At 34.9% G+C, this 20,800-nt stretch overlaps 1 protein-coding gene across 9 annotated transcripts in view; it reads right to left on the minus strand.

Annotated features, from left to right (window-relative positions):
- The window catches only part of CDH18 (cadherin 18), a 458,142-nt gene that overhangs the window by 141,237 nt on the left and 296,105 nt on the right, over positions 1–20,800 (minus strand). For all 9 annotated transcript variants that reach the window (XM_072327840.1, XM_072327841.1, XM_072327833.1 and 6 more), the window contains exon 3: positions 17,176–17,656. In XM_072327840.1, coding sequence (XP_072183941.1) covers positions 17,176–17,403 — 228 coding nt within the window. In that variant the 5' untranslated portion in view covers positions 17,404–17,656. The remainder of the gene's footprint in view (positions 1–17,175; positions 17,657–20,800) is intronic.

The following is a 20,800-nucleotide window of genomic DNA, read 5'->3' on the forward strand; positions in this document are numbered from 1 at the left end:
TGTTTTGAACTTACAAGTGTGCATACACACTTGTTGTATATGCTCTCTTATCTGTTGTCCGTTATTCAAGCAAAGTGGTGAGGCCTCAAATACATGGAGATCCTCATTTGTAAGGGAGTTCCATCTTTCCTTGTTTTACCATCCTTTGATACTCTTCATGTTTCCAGCTCTGGCTGCCAATCTCATCAAGTTTTCTTGTGCATCCTCACACCTTTTCCCTTCTCCATATTTTCCCTGACTTTAACTCACTACTGCTGTCATGTTCCTTCTTGCTGTCCTAAACTATGAAAGACTGGAGCAATACCAAAGCAGGCAACAAAATCATTGTTGTCAGGGCACACCTGCAGTGCTCTCTTCTGTTTTACAGCTTTGCACTGGATGTTGTCTCTCTCCACCATCCACCTTGCCTTCAAAATACAAACCAGTGCTTCAATGAAAAGTCCAACCCTCCTTTTTAAATGAAAAAAAAAAAAAAAAACAAAAACAAAAACAAAAACAAAAACAAACAAACAAACAAAAACTGATAGACAATTTAACTTATTTTAGCTTGAAAAGTATTTGTGAAATCAAAGCAAGCAAACAAAAATCAACTGTAAGGGAGCAGCTCTAATATAAAAACATCAACACAAAGAATAAAGTATATCTGTAGAAGATATTCAGACCCAATGTAAAAAATCTGTAAAAATATTCTTGACATCTTTGAGCAAACAGAAAAATAAAATGGAAACATGAAATAGACAGAAAATACAGTACTGATCTTGCTGTTTCCTTCTAATTTCTCAAACAGGAAAAGAAATGCTACTCTACTATCAACATTTTCTTTAACAAACATGTAGTTAAATTTTCAGTTGAACTGGGAATCATTCCTTCTCCCTCGTCAGCAGCTTTATGCATATGCAGAAACAGATGTCTTTGTCACTCAGTTTCCCTTCTTGTCAGTAAAATAAATTCACTACTAGAGGCCTTCAAACAAAACACTCACTGCTCAGCTAACCAATAAACATCATGGTTAATTAATTAATCATTCAATTAATTATTTAATCTGTTTTTCTTGTACATCTCACACACAGGAATGATCCAGTCACACAGTTTCTCAATCAAACTCTGGAGAAGAACTGTCTCTTTACATAACCTCCAAGTGGAAAGATAATTCAGACTCTTTTACACATTATTTTACCTAGGCCCTGCCACCTCCACATAACAAAAACTTTTCAAACAAAAGCCAACTGCAAATGTAGCATCTGCTTGTTAGCAGAATGTTAACAAAGCATTACAGTAATACTTAGAGGTCTTTCTGAGGTAAGAGGAAAACTCTTCTTTACAGAAAGAGTAGTTAAACACTGGAATAGGCTCCCCAGGGAGGTGGTTGAGTCCCTGGATGTGTTTAAGAGCCATTTGGATGTGGTGCTTGGACACAAGATTTAGCAGAGGGTTGTCAGAGTTAGGGTCCTATGGTTAGGCTGTGGTTGGACTTCATGATCTTCGAGGTGTTTTCCAACCTGAGTAATTCTATGATTCTATGATTCTAAGAGGGTCTGCAATATTTCCTGAAAGTACATACATTGATTATGATTAACCCAAAGCTTTTGCAGTTTCAATTCATTTTTCAAAGCTGTATCTAAAAATTCACATTTGCTTTAACTTGAAAGGCAACAAGAAAAATTACCTACCTGTAGATACAGGAATTGCACACAAACTGTAAAGAGTGTTCTGCATTCTGATGTGAATCATCCAGTTTAGGATTATAGGCAAGCATTTTATTTAACTTCATAATTTAGACATATCTCATAAAACTCATGTAAAAGCCCAAAAATATTTATCCATATATTTCAAAATATCTACATGTTGCAAGAAGGATAGAACTGAAAAGATGACCCAAATCAGCTTTCAATAAATAATGAAATATCCTTAATGACAACCAAGCAATTTTACTGTAACACCTGTACTGTGGTTCCTCTGTACTGACACCAACAGAACAGTAGAGACTTGGTTAAGTTCTTTCAATATTCGCACTTTCTGCTTCACGCATGATATTTTTCCATTGGCTACAAAAAGAGAAAGCAAGTTCCTCATACATCATCTCATAAGCACACTTCATACTTGATAAGCCTGATTCATGATCTCTCCTCTGGAAAAGTTACACAGACAAAACTTATAACCAGTTTCTGATAGAAACTCTTCAGAAGGTGCACCAAACAACTAAGACACGGATCTCAAGATACAACTATGCAGTAAAAAATTCTCCTTGATTCTCTATGGATGAAGATGGATCTCTAAATACAATTTAGTGAATAAATCCAGTGTTTTGTATCCTACATTAGCTGAGAAATCACTGTGAAATTTAGATTATCTCCACGTTAGCATGGTCTGCTAGAGTTGCTCAGAAACTCAGTGTAAACACACAAAACTCATTAATATGTGAAAACACTACTAGATGTTATTAATTACTATATGAAATGCTTGCTATTCCTACTGTTTAGTAGGCTGCTGATCTTCAGCTCTTCAATCTTTCTGTTCTGCTGAAGCAAGACAGCAGAGATTCATATTGCTCTCTGTGCAATACCTAAGCACAGAAGAAGACAAGGAAATGGGAGGAACAGAATCCTCTCTTACACAGCACAACTACTTGTTAATTATGAGCTTCAGTGGAGTGATGAACATTTCAGAGTAAAACAGAATTGTAGACCCAACACAACGACACTAGCAAGACTAAAAGTACCACATACAATGATGAATTTCTGGAAAATAGGAACTGCAATCCTACAGTGAAATTGTAACGAGCAAAGAGAATTCAGATGAGTAGTAAAGAGTGAGGAGAAAATATTTCTGCAGAATCTCAACACACCTGAAGAACAGTTTGTCTCCACTCCTTTAATGGCACTATTGATGGGGGAAGGATGTAGGTGTTGGAAAACACAGTAACCACTGGCAGGAAACAACTTAGCAGAAGGGAATAACATGGGGAAGAAAGAGCATATTAAATGAGAACTCAAGGTAAAAGAGAATGGCTGACAAACCAGAGCACTGTTGCTCTCCCCTTTGTAAACTGACATGGTGGAAAGATTTCCTTTCCTGCATTTACTTGGCTTTCCGTAGACTTACACAATACAGATAATTCTTCTTGTGTAAAAAGTACTATCAATTGAAAACGTCTTCAGCTTAATAAACCTGTACCGCGCCTACAGATGTACTTCGGGCATTACATTGATGAAAATAGTTACTGAACAGCAGCGAGTTTCAAATTCTCTCTTAAAAAAAAGAAAGAGAGAGAATATTGATTTTAAGAAGCAGACACAGTTCTAGCAATTCTGAAGAAACCTTAATTTACAAAAGTATCAATTGTGACAGACAGAGAACTTACACATTCTCCCTGGAGTACCCATGAGTCTTGATGCTCTCATATCACCTTTCCACCTAGGGATTTTTTCATTATTGTTTGCTACAAAAGGCTGACAGAGCAAAACACTGTTCTCCTACTGTCCTGGTTTCAGCTGTAACAGAGTTGTTATTTTCTTCATAGTGTCTGGTATGATGCTATGTTTTGGCTTCAGAAGGAAAACAATGTTGATAACACACCAATGTTGATTCTGAGCAGTGCTGTGCAGCACTAAGGACAGTTCAGTTTCTCTTACTGTCATGTCACTAGGGGGCTGAGGGGGCACAAGAAGCTGAGAGGGGACAGAATCAGGACAGCTGACTCAAGCTGGCCAAAGAGATACCATACCATATGACATCATGTGAAAAAACTATAAAACTGAGGGGTGCTGAGCAGGATTGGTGGGGCAGCTGCCGCTCAGGGACTGGCTGGCCTTTAGTCAGAGGGTGGTAAGCAATTGCATGTCAACTGTTTGTAAATATATGTATGTATGTGTATGTATATGTAATTATCTTTGCTATTATTTCTCTTTTCCTTTTCTGTCTTAGTGAATAGATTTTGTTTCAACTTACAAGATCTACACTTTTTTCCCCCATTCCAGTGGGAAGACAGAGTGAGAGAATGGCTGTGTGGTGCTGAGCTGCCTGTCAGGTTAAACCCCAATGCTCCCTTAAAAAATGAAACAGAAAATACATAAATACTAATAGGTAGGCTGGGGCATTTCTGAGACATCTAGAAGAATGTCTGTTTACTGTGTCAGCAAGTGCCTTGTGAACTATTTAATTTTTCCTGAAATAGCAATATCACAAATAAACATTAGCATTTATACTGCTGCAGAAAGTCATGGGTCCCACTTTCCTGTACAATATAAACAGTACATATCAGATTTCTTCTACTCTATATCAAAATAGACCAAATGAAAAAGTAGCCACTCAGTTACTGTGTATTACTAACAGTACTATATAATGCTACTTAATAATAATATTTCTCTTTCCAAAAGAACCAGGAACATTACTCTAATCCTTTGATTTGCAATCAAGTATATCCCTATGCGCTGCCTAGTCGAGTGATTTGAATCTTTCTACTACTAGGAACTACTGTAGTTAGTACTGACATCTGTGGTAAAGACAAAGAAGTGGCTGTACTTTGAAGGACACTGAGGGCTCTAACAAAAGCTGTTGCTCTCCACAGTGGAGAAACTGATACATAATAGATGAAAGAGTATAGTTCAAGGTGAAAGTTTATCAGCTAGTTTGTAGGAAAGTGGCCACAATTGAGAACAGCTATAGAATTTTCATCTCTAATTTTTATTTATTTATTTATTTTCCCATATGTAGGCTAGAAGTAAAGTATTCTGGGTCTCTGGTTTGGGTTTCCTGAACAGAGCCTTATCAATGGGATCTGACTTTCAAGAAGTATTAAATATCTACCATCTTCAGTCAGAACTAAAAAGGAACAAATAACATCAATTTAAGCTGCTGATGATCCACTAGTCACTTGCAAGACAAAAATAAAACAAAATAAAACAAACAAAAAACACACACACACAAAAACAAACAAACAAAAAAAAACAAAATACTTTTTCTAACTTCTTTTCTTTTTACAGAAAACGTAGTTGATTAAATAAACAATACTGGTATATACATATATCAGGTTTTACATGGAATCTGCACCCTGATTTTATGCAATCCTTTTAATTACAGATTTGAACCAAAACAAACCTTGAATGAATCATTGCAAATTGTCAATTTCCCCTAAATATGAAAGCTACCTGCTATGAATGTATGCCTTTTTGCTCAGAAAGAAACACATCCCACTGATTTCAGACAATATAGAGAAATGTTGAAACTATTTCTTCCACATAAACTGGAGAAGAGGACTTGTCATGCTATTACAGGTGTGTAAAGCAATAGTTATCTAAGAAGGAAGACTGGGAATGCTGAGTTCATCAGCAACAGCCTCTGACACAACCACACAAGGAACAATATTTAATATAAGAATAAATGTTTGTAATGGGCAAAAGTGATTTTTGTCAACATTTATTTTATCCAAAGTTCACCTACCTACAGTTACAGATATTCAATTCCAATTTCTTAAATTAATGGATTTTCTATCAAACTGTGGCTTGCTCATCATCTCAGTGTGTTTTTTTATCTGCTGAATTACCTCAATTCACTACTGAGAGATTAATTAGGAATATCATTACAATTTCACACAGAAATGCATTATTTTCTATAGCCTGCTTTTTTGTTTTGTTTTGTTTTTATCGTGGATGACTTCTAGTGCTTGTACGAAGGAAGCAAAATATAGTGAAATTTATTCCTGATTCACATTCCTCGCACTACTCATGACTGCCTGGCCATTATCGAACACTTTATTTCAACTCTTTTCAGTTAGAAGAACTCTCCTATGCTCAGCTGTTCCCTGAACAACTTCCAAGAAAGTAATGAAGTCTCCTCCTATGAAAAAATCCTCTGTTCAAAACAAACAAACAGAAAGAACAGCTGCAAATAATCCCAGAATATGGATTAAGTTGTTCTTCATGCAGAAACTGTTCTATATATCTGATCAACCTTGTTGCACATCCCTTGTTGTTGTTATAAGAGTGAGGAAAAGGAAAGAAATGAGAAGTGTTCTTTGTGTTTGAGGTGCAGGTATGTTCTGGATTAATACAGTAAACATGTTTGGTCCTGTTATTTTTTTCCTTTCTAATAATTCAAATTGCTCATTAGATTGTTCTGAAGCACAGAACTGATGGGGGTTTTTCAAGGAACTAAGTAACAAGACTGTAAGGTCTTATTAGAAGTAACTGCCAACTCAGTTAAAAGAGTTGCAGCTTATGTTCTATTCTATATTTATCTGTACTGAATTTCACTCTGTCTAGGAAACCTCTCTTGTTGCATTTCTCTATGGCTAGCATTTACAATTTTCTCAATGGCTTTTTATAATTAATGCAAATTTCCACTTGACTCTTCACTGTTTTACCTAAATGTATTTTTTCAAGATTAAATGGCATTGGTTTTCCCCACATATAAGTTTTATAATTTATTACTCTCAATAATACTGAGATCACTGCACCTACTGTATCCATGTATCAAGATAGATTTAGATGAGAATTTATATACTAGAGTTACTGCTTTTGGCATTTCTCGGACCAGTGCATGAAGTACATGTGATAATTACTGCTCACCTCTTGATTTGCTCCATAGCCTTTTGCACTGCTGCCTCAGTTTGATGCTCTTCCTTTTATGCATTCTGTATCAAATCTCTGTGCTGTTTCCCAAGCTTTCCAGTAGTAATGTTTTAAGAAATCTCTTTTTTTTTTTTTTTTTTCCCCCATAATCATAGAATTACCCAGGTTAGAAAAGACCTTGAAGATCATCAAGTCCAACCGCAGCCTAACCACAGTACCCTAACTATAAAAACCCTCTGCTAAATCATATCCCTGAGCACCACATCCAAATGGCTCTTTAACCTTACTTTGCTCTCTTTACGTCTTTTATACATTGTCTTTTGGCACAATACCTGTCAGCATTCCTCATCCTGATGTTTCTAAAGAAGGATGTTTGTATGTTTTCTGCAAGAATTTCTGAAAATTTCTTCAACATGTGTTTCTATGATTTACAATTAATTTAAAAGACTTTTTTACCCTTTTATGCTTCTCTCATTTGCTAACAATCACAATTTAATTCTGCCTTCCCCCCATCATTCCAACTTCTTTGAATCTTTCTGGCGGGATATGTGCATTTGTTTTAAGCATTCCTTAAGACCAAGTCTAGCTTTGTGGGTTTTTTTCTGGCTTTTTTTTTTGTTTGTTTGTTTGTTTGTTTGTTTTGGTGTGTGTGTGCATTTCCTTTTGGAGATTTTATGACTAGTTTGCATATTTAAAAGTCATTTCTCATGGCTAAAGACTATGTATACTGTATAACCACGCTGCTGTATCTCAGTGTAGTTGAGCATAATCTGGATATCACTTCATTACTTTCTTTCCAGACAAAGGTGTTTGCTTTCTTTTCATTGTTATTTAAAACTACAACAACCATACAAGTTGCAGCTAATAAGCTCCCGCTAAGAACTACTTAAATGAAAACTAATTGCTTGTCAAGAACCAAACAGAGCTAATCCTGAACAGACAAAGAGAAAGTCTTTTATGTTTACAGACTGGCAATTTCCACTATAATTATAAAATAGCTTGTGTATTTTAGAAAATAAATGTTTACAGAGGTGATTCATTTAGAAACCGATGAGTGTGATTTAAGTTTCACAGACTGTGTTCTATGATGAGATACAAAAGGACAAGAGGGAAGTTCAAACTGTAGACTCCCTGCTTTATTTCTTATTGTCTAACAGACTTTCATTCTCCTTTAAAAATATGCACATGGTTCAGACCACAAAAGATACAATATCAGCATTTTACATAACTCTTATAATTTTGATACATCAACTGAAAGAAGACAAATAGGAAAAGCATCTAATAATGTTATATCTCAGAAGGGAATATGTTGCTAAACAACCACTACCTTTGGTACAATACATAACACATTACACAAATACCCTCGGCAAATTCCACTACTTGTTCAGGATCATTGCAGGCTCATACACACCCTTTTTTCCAGCCATTTTGAGCGGAATTATCAATAAGATCTTGGACTTGAAACACCTATTGTTTTAGCTTAGAAACAGAATATTGATCTACCTCTCAGGTTACTAAATAAAATAAATAAATAAATAAACATTACTGCCAAATTATGTTCTACATGGTTTCATTTTTCACATCCTTCTTAATAAAAAAGCAGAAAACACCTAACTGGTGATGTAGTTTCTATTTGTTTACCTAACTGCAATGATTGCCTTCCTGGTTTGTTTTGTTTTTGCTTTGTTTTTTTTCTTTACTGTTTGTAGTAGATAAAAAAATAGACTTACTTCATTTGGAGTTTTAATCACACAACAGAAGCATTTCTTTCACTGAACAAATAACCTACGTAAAATAACTTCTCAAATAATTTAATAAATTAGGCAAATGATGCAGCGACGTCTTTAAGAAGATTAGTTATGCGTGAGGATATTTATACAAGAAAATGAACATGAATGAATACTTCTCTAGAGTTGAGAAAGTACTTGAGAAATAATTGAGATGTCAATTCATATTTGAGTTAGCCAGCATACCATCAGCTTAATCACTCACTGATTTAAGATTAGCATTGAAACATTCTTAAAAATGAAACTACCAAATGAAGAGTGTAGATTTGTTTATTTCCTCATTGTCACACACCAGGAGCACCCCTAACTCCTTTCTCACTTATCCCCCCCAGTAGAATGGGGAGAGAAAATAGACTGGAAAAGCTCAGTCAAGACAGAGACCAGTTACCTGTTACCTTTATGGAAAAAATAGACTTGTGCTGGGGAAAATTAATGTAACTGAGAACCAAATAAAGAAGAACAGAACAGAAAAAAAGAAAAATATTAAATTAGCTCCCCCTCTCACACATCTTCCTCGTCTCAGCCTCACCCCTGCATACATGACCCATTTTGCAATAGAGTGATGAGGATGCATTATAATACTTAACACACACTGTAACAGTGAAATTCCATTTGAAACAACAGAGTGCAAGACTTTGTTCATTTTTCTTCCATGAAAAGGAAGAAACGTGTTGATGAGACAAGATGTCTTTATTTCAGCAGAGCTACATAAAAGGGCCATAACTTGGTAAGTTTTGTAAATGTCACTATGACAGCAAGGTAATGTAGTACTAATCCCAGCTTCCAAAAATCTGTGTGGTAGTCACAAGTTTGGGTGATGAGTTAATAACTACAGAGTTCCATACGAAAATACATTTCTCTAAAGAAATATGAACTGTTTTAGAAGGAGTTTTTCAGCAGTCAAGCATCAATATGTGTGCATCAGTACAGATGTGTTTGTGCACACACACAGGTGTCTGTTCCCCTGGTGCCTGTGGTTTTGGAGCGCTGGGTGGTGTCAGACAGACAAAACACACAAGGGATTTTGATCCCTCATATTCATTCAATAGAGAAATCTATTATAATATGCCCTCATTATAAGTGGATGAAGCATGGAAAACTCAGCACGTTACTAAACACTGGAAAACCTGTAAAGGAGGCCAAACTAGCAGGGAAAGCTTTCATTTAAGTTCACTGCCGATCACACTACAAATGCTTATGATTTTGCATACTCATAGTACTTTCTGCTTTGAGATTTTCTTCACTTATTTTTTATTACAAACAAAAACTAGGTAGTTTACATAGTACACAGTGCAAATTAATCTAAATATTGTATTGAAGCACAATTTTATACATCTGTCTAGTGTTCAATTCAGATACAAATTCAGTCACTACATCTTGTAACCCCAAGGAATTCAGTTTCCTTCAACTGCATGTAATATTACTATCTCATTTTAAAGCCAGAAGGGGTTTGTCAAAAACCTCTCTATATAGCAATCACAATGGACTGATTTCATTATGAGGTGAAATTAATCTTGTACTATTTCTAACATACTTTGATTTTTTTACTTGTATGAAGTGTGTGCAACAATATTGAAGTTATCTATACTGCAGATATTTCCTAATTTTAAGATGCTTCAAGTATCTAGCTTGAAGAAAGTTCATAGCAATATCTAGAACTGCTTGAAATGTTAAAGAATGTCAATAAAGTAATTAGCATTATTGAGGTCCTGTATCAAGAATCAGTTTTATTGGAGATTTTGATTTTTCATGTCTACATAAAAAATCAACCTTTAAGATTCTCTTGATTCTTATCTTGATCCTTTCCAGTGATTTAATTAGCAGAAAAGTGTAGATATTTAGAATATAATCATCATATTCCCCACCACCACTAAGATAGATGATTTTGCCAGTACGTTACTTTTGTTATTTTATCCACTTGTGTCTTAGAAAAAAATAATGTTTACTACACAAAAATGTATCGCGCAATTAATAAACAAAATTACCTGCTAATATGTAGAGAAGCATCCACCCTAAAAAAAACAAACCAACTCAGTAATGGCAAGCTTCTGCCCAAATTTTAAAGTCAAGGCAATTGACTGAAAAATCATAACAGCTTAAGCAGAAATAAGGCTAGTTTACTTTGCAAAATCTTCTGCTAAGTTTTCTAATTATTTTTTTCCAAGAACTCATAACTACTCAACTACTTTCAACTTACAATTTGAATATTTTAAGCCATCCAATAGAAAAAGAGTAAATATTGGACGTTTTGATAAGTTGAAACATCTCAACATTTTTTACCACTTATTCCACTCTGCCACTCTGCTCTTTTACTCTCCAATTTAGGCAGATTCTAAATGCATTTGCCCCTGTAGACAGGGATGAGAACCCTGTAATACTCTTGTACTTGAGGGAAAGAATATAGGATATAATAACCCAAACAATTTAAAGAGTGGTCCAGGAGGTGACATTGTTTATGTATACTGGTACATATGAAATTAGCTACTAGTCAAATCCTGACATTACAAGACATGTTTAGTTTCCAGGTAAAGCATTTCTTTCTCTTCAGAAGAATTCAGTCTTGTACAAGGTTTTTATTCTTCCTTAGTGTGTCTATTTAAAGGAGAAATAGCAGTTCAATCTGAAAGATGATGATTTCATCAGTACAGTTCTTCAATGTACAGAATGTTTTCTGGTGTGAACGCATGTGTGTGTGAAACTTGTGAAATGGTAGAGAAGAAAAAAATGTAAAGAAGAAAAAGTAGTGGTCAAGTTGTGTAAAGACTCTTTGAGTCCATAAAGAGTCTCAAAGAATATTAGATCACCTCAACAAAATTACTTTGAACCATTAACTGAGGCAAACATCTCCACTCAGTGCACTGATGTTCCAGAAGACTGACAAACTGTATAAAGCTTTCTCATAAAACCTCCATTATTTTGACATAAACGACCAAGTTTCTTCCTGGTGCCACTACACATCAACTTAAATGAAGTTAAACCAGGTATATACTATACCCCATGTCTTTGGTTTGAGAGTGAACTTCGATGTGTTAATATTTTTCTGTTTGTTTTGTTGTCAAGTCAAAACACCCTTGTCAGTTGGTATATAGCCATTTTCTGTCTCAGGATTGCAATGCAAGAGCTCACTAGGAAAAAGTTGGATTGATCAGGCTGATGAAAGCACTTTGATGCCCTTTTTGATTTTTCCCTAAATAATTTTTCAATGTTTAGAAATTCCTCTTTGAAAATAATAAATAAAAACTAAAGGTCCACAACATTGTATGACTGGTAAGAAAGTGCCCGCATCCTCTCAAAAACAAAGTATTTGGTGAATAAAGACAGCGTTACAATCAGCACGGAGGCAAAACAGGAAACTGACTATCATTGGAACTCAAGAAAAAGCAAGTGCACTTGTGAATTTCTTGCATGAAAGTACTTGGCTGGCAAGTCCTCATCCAGCTGTTTGTAAAAATAAGCAGAAAATGAGGCAGCTGATACCATACAGGACCATATAGTGTCACATGTTACTCAGGTTACAAAATAGCAGTATGATGGAGAGGGGCCACTTCCTCAGTTTCTTGGTAAACCTGCTCCTTGAGCAACAGTAGAAGACAGAAAAAAAGAAACAGACACTGTCCTGTCTGACCACTGTCAGCTTCCCATCAACTTAAATGGCAGTGAATTAAGATGTTATTCATGGTGACGTGAATGAGGATCTGAGTAAACAGGGAGCAGAAAGCCATAAACATAGGTACAGAGTCCACTAAAACCAATTGTTAGTGACCTGCACACAAGAGAGAAACTGTAAGAGGGGGCACGTGTGCGATATAAAGTAAAAAAGGATCTATTAAAGTACATAGCTCTACGTATCCAATACCAACACCTATAACCTCAGACTCATGGATTCTTCTGGAGAGGTCCTCCACAAGAAGCTGGAGATCTCTCTCAGCCTTAAAATGAATTAAAACAGTTAAAATGATTCCTTAAGAATTAACTCTATTGATTCAATGTTGATTTTGCTTACTTCAAAGAACCTCTAGAAGAATTAAAAAGAAATGCAAATAAAAATCTTTTCCACACCAAACATACTACATTTGTAATTTTAAAAGCTTGCTGAGCCCAAACTCCATTCCTTTTCATTATGCTTTCCTTTTTTTTCTACATAAGTGAATTTGAATGTAAAAATTTTAAGAAGCAAAGTCCATAAAAAGAACAGAAAAAAGTTCATTTGCACATTGGTGTTTTCATTGCTACCAGGCTTTTGCTACAGAGAGGAAAATTATTTTGCCTAAATTTATTATTTGTAAAAGGAGCAACTTAAATGGTAGAAAATTGGATGCACATTGTTCTGGATGCTCTTTATGCCCCTCATACTCATTTTACAAAGGGATGACAATGGTTAGCAAGCCATGTGCAAAATCTTTAGATTGTAGCATTTAAACCTTCCTTTTAATTTTCTTTAAATTAAAATAAAAACACTTTTTAAATTACACCAAATTTTGGAACACACTTGGAAGAGGTTCCACACTTCCTTACACACCCCATCAAAACAAAGTATTTTTGTATTACAGGTAAAAGAACTGAGTAAACTATGAATCACTCTCTCTATCCCCGAATTTGGGAATAACAGTTGTTAAAAAGCTATACACAGTCAAATACCTGAAAAGCCATCCCTGCCCTGCAGGGTATATTTGAAGTGGATTTAGAGGTACATATTTAGTGTTTCAAAGATCCAGAGGGTCTACAGAGAAATCAAGTGTCAGTCTTATTCATTACATTCCTGTGCTATTCCCTCTAATAGCATGACTCACTCAGATTCTAACCAATATCGATCTCCCCTTTTACGCTACACATTTATTTCTCTCCCCAAAGTCAAAAACACAGTGAATGTGTAGTTATGACCTGCTTCCAGTGTAACTTTTAAGTAATATCACAGGGACTAGACAGCTACTCTGGAGACAAAGACATTGAAAATGAAAAAGAACGTTAAGGATACATATCTGCTTTTTTGCTCTCCAGTTCCTGACACATGAATTATTATACCCAAAAACATGGAGGAAATGTAAAGGAAATGCAACTTGCAGGAGCAATGTTAGTTTGCAGCACAAAGTATTCTAAGTTTCCTCATGAAGGTCTTAATTTCCCTGAATGGGGAACAGAAGGGTGGTACCTGACCACCTCACAGCGCTCTTAGTAGTCCCTAGTCCAGCTCAGTTCTGTGGATTCAACTGCTTGGGACAAGGGCATTTGTTCCCGCTTAATGAAATTTCTTCATTGCACACATGTGCATACACACAGAGATAAACAGTCTTTCTGAATACTGTTAGATATCATTGATCTTAGGAAGTTTTCAAGAAATCCTCCCCAAATAATTCACGATTGTAGAAAAAAATCCAATGTGATTTTAACTTCTTTACAGGTTATATTTTTAAATACCAAACTGTGCTTGGAATTGTCTTGTAGAGGAAACAAGATATGAAACACTGAAGACTGATCCCAAATGAAACAACAGAGAACCAGTTCCATGATGCCAGTACCATGGAAAATATGTAAAATCTACAAATGGTTTGTTTCTTATTTCTATCACAACCTTATTTTTCCAAGACCTGTGTTTTGTTATGTTCCTTGTTTTTATAAGTCTTATAAGCATTAATAATAAAGATTAATTTTATACAGATTTCTAGTCTCCAAACTGTATTTTCTTACAGAAAAGAAGTAATGATTGAGAAATGGAGATACGTCTGATACTAAAATATAAAGATGACTTGTTGTCCTAACTTTTGATGTATAACAGATGATAGCAGTAAAATAATCCATACTCTAGACAGTCATTTCTTGATTGAGAAACTTGACTATATTCATTGCAGGCCTACCCTATTCTTGTCCCCAGTGTGCATTTCCATGACAATGGCTGTAATCATTATAACAGCATTGTACATAATGAAACTGCTTTCTGTGATGCTGCTTCCAAATTGGGTGTGAAAAATGTGAAAGGACAGATATCAAATGGCAAAACACTCACCAGTGAAGCAGAGTAGTCTACAAAATAAATAATTGACAGAGTTGATAGGGTGCTGCCATTGAATGGAAGACTATAATTAAAGGGCAACACTCATATTGCCTTCTTTCATAATCTGAGGGGTTTTCAAAGAAAATCTCTTATTTAATTAGTCAGGTCAAATGAGGCCTTCTGAGGTAAGTATAATTAAATGCAACATCAACTAAACACCTATTCTATAAAAAGAAAAGCAACTCATGCACAATGATTACTACTCAAACTTATTACTAACATTACATCAGTCTCACCCAGCCATTTATTTTTTTCCAAATTAAAAATAAATGAATGAAGTAATGTGACTGATATTTGCAGTAAATCAGATCATCAGAACCACCACAACTTCATTTACCAAATGCTTCTAAGTCCCACAGAGCTTCTGCAAAAATGAGTTTACAAATGTTCTGATGTGCTCAGTGGAGAAAATGATGTATGCCATAGGGAATTCTTACAGGAAAAGGAAGAAAAATATTGGTAGGTACAGAGGAAGAAATATCCTCAGATAAGGCATGTGCTTCTGACCACAAAGGATTAAACGCAATCCTATTCATTGATCCTTTTAAATGTAACATTAGTACAGAGGTTAGAGGATGAAATAATGTTTCCAACATTATCATAGCAACATAAAATTGAAAGGGATCACCCTATAGGTCACCAAATCCAGGTGTCTTCTCTTTCATGTAATCATGTTTGAAAATGCTATCATAAAGACAAGCATGCTTTACTTTGAAATCCTTTCAGATCCTGTCCACTCTTCCTATTAATAGCCTCTTTGAGAATCTCACTTATTTTCTTATTTCCATCCTACATTGACTCATAGTGAGCAAAACCTAACTTTTTTCAGGTACAAGCTGAATCAACTTAAATAGGTCTCTTTCCCCTGTGGTTACCTCTGAAGTGTATTTATTATATAAATACATATTTTGCTATTATTTTTGATGGCAATTATCCAATCATATTCTACCTTCCATCTCCAGTCCCAACCGTAACGCTGGATTTTCTGCATGTAGCAAGTGAATTCATTTTTCTTGGACAAAATTAAAGACAGCAGTAAACACGTTAGCATTGTTCTGTACAGCAACTTTAATACTACCTTGTCTTTCTTTTTACTATCTCAACTTTTTCAACTTTAAATCATATCTACCTTATTTAATGTATAACAGCAAAATCTATAACAGATCTGATAACCAGATTTTTCTCTTTTTCTGTCCCTTACACTTGATGGATCAACAGCGTATAGCTGTTGAAATTCATGATATTGTTCTACATGAGCCTTATTGTACAGTGGTCTTGATGTTTACCCTGAATCTCGATGTACCCATACTATATTCTTCATGCTGTCTAGCTCTATACAGATAATCCTTATATCTATACAGATAATATCTATAATATCTATATACAGATAATATCTATAATATCTAATATCTATACAGATAATACAGATTCTCCTGCATAGTCCCACATTGGCAAAATGTTCATGGAATATTTCTTCTGTTAAAAACTCACACATGAAAACGTTAATCAAACTAACATGGTCTCTGGATGAACATTCCCTCATCAGCTCACCTACCTTAAAAACTTTTAACTCAACGTAACCCTCTATTTCCATTTAGAAGTGTCCTTCCCAGTCTACATTTCCTGCACAAATCCTAAAGATTTTCAGTGTGCCAAGTACTTGGCATCTTACTAAGGCTGGCCTAACAAAATAGGGCATTTTTCTGATTCTTGTGTTGACAGAATCTTACATGCAAATGCTCCAGTTGCTATTTTGAGTTGAGATTATACTGTTCAAATTTGAAAGCCCTGGCTACCAGACATCTGTGATTTCAGGAGCTACTGGTTTCCTTGGATATTTTGCATATTCTAAAATACACTTTAAAGATTTTCATCTTGAGGACAAAATGAAGGCAAAATGAAATAGTTCATTTCCCATGCTTTATTTCCATTAACCATCTTTCTCATATTCAACATATTTCTCCAATTTCATTAAGGAAATAAAGATTCTTCTAGATTGCATAATAAGAAATTCTATCATTATGCTGAGAGCATTCAGGATGAGAAAACTCCATCTGTCATACGTCTTGCAATAAAGCTATACATAATGATTTCTGTGCTTGTTGATTTTTTTTTTTAATGTAAATTTAAAACAGAAATTATATAGACAATACTACCCATAATAAACTAGAATTGGATAGTCTACAACTGCAGCAGCATGAACCTTATGCCTGAAACACACTATGTAAATAAAAACATAAATATAAGGCCTGTTGCTTCTACAGACTTCTTATGAGTTATTACAAACAACATAACGCCTGCATCTCATTATAAGAATGCCACAGAGAGATTTCCCTTTGAAGGAGACCTTTTCCAACTTACCCTTAAATATTTGAATTAATATCTTCTTGAATCTAGACTGTATTTATTATATTCCCTGAAGTAAGACTGAACCTTATTTTGAAATACTCCAGAAAAGGATTTAGCACTGACATATTTAAATATTATTCATTTAGGGGTCTACAGAATCTGATATAAGACACATTCACTGCATGTGTAGCTGAGCTCAGAAGAAATACTCTAACCTCATCCTATTCTACTGATATTTCTGCTTATAATAAACACAGAGAGCATACTTAGGGAACTGGTAAGCTCACTGTGCTTGCATATAACAACCTGAGAGGTGCCTAACCTTAAAATGAGATGACGCCTAAGGATATACCTGGTTTTCTTCTATCAGTGCCACATTTCAGGGGATGGAAAAATAAAAACAAAAAGATAATGACCTTACCTTTCCTACATACTGAGGATCTGGTCCCATGTGTTCTTCTAAAACAAAGAACTGATTCCACACCCATCCACGCTTAGGACGATGATGTACTTCTGTTTCACCTTCTATGTGTTTGGTTTGATTTCTAGTCACCTTGATGGAGCCATGATGAGCAGCTCCATAACACCTCTGCACAAAACAGAGACAAACTAGGACTGGGCAGATACAAGATGTACTTGTAATTCTCATTGTAGGATAAGGTTCCTGTTCAAAGTTTTCTTTCTCTTGTCTTTTTCAGCTGTAATCCTTTAAAAATCTCTTGAGATGGAAGGTGAAGCTTGGTTCAGAAATACAGTCCAACAAGGGTTTTTCTGCTTGTTCATGGTTTAGCTGCCCATTGGGGGAAGCTCAAACTATATTTACATTATGAAAAGCTGACTGGAAAAATTGGTATTTCTTCTGAGGTCTTCACCATAGAGCTCCACAGACGACCATTTTCTATCTAATAGGGAAAGAAAAAAAGCCACTTACTCATCACTAAAACCAGTAATTTTCAGCTTTTTGACCCTAGATTACACTCACAGCTGTATTAACCAGTCTCTCAAAGACTCTTGCTCTAACTAAAATTTCAGTCCTTTCTGTAAAAGTGCTTTTGATTGTTTTTATTAAAATACCTTAAGAATTTGTATGTTTTTCCAAGCTATGAAGAACATACAATTCATTAAAAACTTGATGACCTGGGCAAATTAAATTGGTGATTACCTGCAAATAAATCACTGATCTGGTCTGGCAGTTAAATAAATTCACTGCTACAGTGTCACTAGACAGATATGGACTGACAATTCATTTCAGATCAGTTCTCCATCTTCCATACAATGCACAGAGATCCAACATTGTGAAAAATACCATAGCTATCATGGTTTTCAAAGGAAAGTCTCCAAAATGGGCTTTAAGAATTCTAAATGAGTATCAGAGCAATTGTAAGAGACTTTCTGTCAAAATGTGCATTTTTACTCATTGTCCTTTACTTAAATTCCAACCAATATCATACTGGCATTTCATAAATTTAGATCTTATTGACAGAAAATTCAGATATTGCTGTTTAAATGATTATTTTAATAGAAGGACCAAAGTTCCCAGCGACAGTATTTTCTCAGCTTAAAAAGACAAGTATGGTCTTTTTGTACACATTAGTAAAATATGAAAATGTACACAGAAGTTGATGTTGTATATAAAGCAAAATTCCTTGGAAAAAAAGAGCTGCTTTGGCTTTGTTTGGCTACCATAAAGACATTAAAATTTACATGAACTTGCAAACAGAAAGAAACAGAAAATTTTTTCTCACAATAATGGAAGAGGACTTCAAGACTTTGCTGTGCATTAGAAATACCCATTAGTGACATATTTTCTATTGCCATTACTCATTTTATTACAGAGGGTTGTGCTGAAGTAAGGAAAGACAACTAGTCACCTATGTCCGGGGAGGAGTTAAGAAAAGAAACTCAGAACAGTATTTTCTACTGGAGAAAGGAACTCTCAGCATTCAGATTTACTCTTCTTTCTGTTTCTGTATCAACATAATCACCCAGCAAACCCTAGAAAGAACAAGCTGTGGATCACTTAAAAGCCTCACATCCCATTTGAGAACAGTTTTCATACATCAACAATGTATTGTTACTTTGTTTACATACAAATGTGACTTAATAGGAATTTTTCTGAGCTAAATGTCGTATCAAGTCATACTAGAGAACAAATCCAGACATACCAACTTACATTTGTTTCTAACTTCCACCTTGATTTCCTCACCTTTCTGCACTCTTTACTTATTCATGCTAGAAATCAGTTTTTCCTTGAGAAATGAAGTTTCCTCCTAAAGATTCCTATATTTGCAGATGAGCTGCTTAAATAAATACTTAAGTCACTGTTATATTTCAGGTGCCCATTAAATTAAGTGGTACCTTACAAAACAGTAAGTCTGCTGTATTTTATTTATTCAAGTACTATTTTTCTTCCTCTTGTTTCCATCTTGGGAAATGCCTGGGAGCCATTTATAAGACTATCACTGGTGCATAATAATGCAAAAATATATATATAAGGTGCATCGAGATTTCTTAGATGGCACATTTAAAATGTATTTAAAATCATTACTACTAAGCTTTCCTTCATAAAAATTGTGAGGATGATACTAGTGGAAAACTCATACTTTCTAAAAGAATAAATATAAATGAGCGCAGAATATAGCAATAAATCAAGATTTTCTATACAGATCTTTGTTTCTCACACCTTTCAGAAGTCATCCACGGAGTAAATTCAAAAGCACCAAGATGGATCACATAAAATGTGTTACTTACACAATTAAAACAGTAACAATTTTTAAAAGTGGCAAAATTGAAAGGGCTTCTTCACCTCTTAAATGTCTGCTCTTCTTAGGCTTAACAGGAAGCAGAAGAAAGTGAATTAAGTGAATTTACTTTGTTGCAAAAACACTGTTATTTAATTCCATTCAGAGATTATTAATTAAACACACCAAAAATTGATGTTTTATTCTGCAAATCTTTTAAAATTAGAGAGAGAGAGAGAGAGAGAGAGAAGATGACGACAATGGAGTCTGTTTCCTGTTATAAGCAGAATTCAGGCTTCAAGAGTTACTGAAATGTATTTGAAGCCTGGAGATCATTTCCACATGAGAAGTTCAACAATTAAAGGAAGAAGTATATGTAGTGAAGACTCTTTGAAGTGCTTTGGCTCTTGTAAACTTATATTAAAACCAAAGCCTAATTAATGCTCAGTGTAAAGCTTTTCTTAGTTACTCAGCATCCTTCTACTAAAGGTCTACTAAAAACATTCATTTAAATATAAATAAACAAAACAAAACAATCTGCCATGAAGACAGAAAAGCTCATCTACAGAAGGCAAGTACAGATGGGAAGATCTGAAATGGATAACAAGGAGATACAAAATATACAAAATGTGAGCAACTGTAAAAGGAATGAACTTTCTGAAATGCCTTCATTTGCTGCCTTACATTCTCATAGTGAGCTTCTGACTGCTCAGTGCTCATCTGTAGCTTCAGATTAAGTGTCCTGCTTTATGGATTTTGTTATAATGATGCATGCAGCTGCAAAGCAGTATTCTGTTATTGCTGTCTCCTGGGAGCCCTGATGAAAATGAGTTGTGTATCTCAAGAGACTGTCAGAATGAGTTAAAATTAAAATAAATAATTAAATAAGATGAGGTGGGAGAGTCCTACAAGCACTGCTGAATATCATTACAGGAGAGTAGTTACTGCTTAGCATGGCAGCAAGCCTCAATAATGAACTCCCAGGACACCAGTAAAAGCACAGTGATGCAAAACGTGTATGCACCAGGAGGAAATGCATCCTTAAGAGTGGAGACTCGTCCTGAATCTCAGTGTTTGCTATCTCTCATAATCAAATTGATCACATATATGAATTCATCTATATGATTTTTATTTATATATTTGTTTATTTATTTATTACATCTCCAAGGAGCCCTTTTCCGTCCCATTGTGATGCAGTTACAATTAGTTATGGAACTTGTAATTAACTGCACTTTTCATTTATTTTCCGAATGCCCCATTTGCACTCTGCCCTCAAGGCTTTTTCCTGTCAGAACAAACCCTCAC

This window comes from Excalfactoria chinensis, chromosome 2 (assembly GCF_039878825.1).
Source record: "Excalfactoria chinensis isolate bCotChi1 chromosome 2, bCotChi1.hap2, whole genome shotgun sequence".
In the NCBI taxonomy this organism is placed as follows: domain Eukaryota; kingdom Metazoa; phylum Chordata; class Aves; order Galliformes; family Phasianidae; genus Excalfactoria; species Excalfactoria chinensis.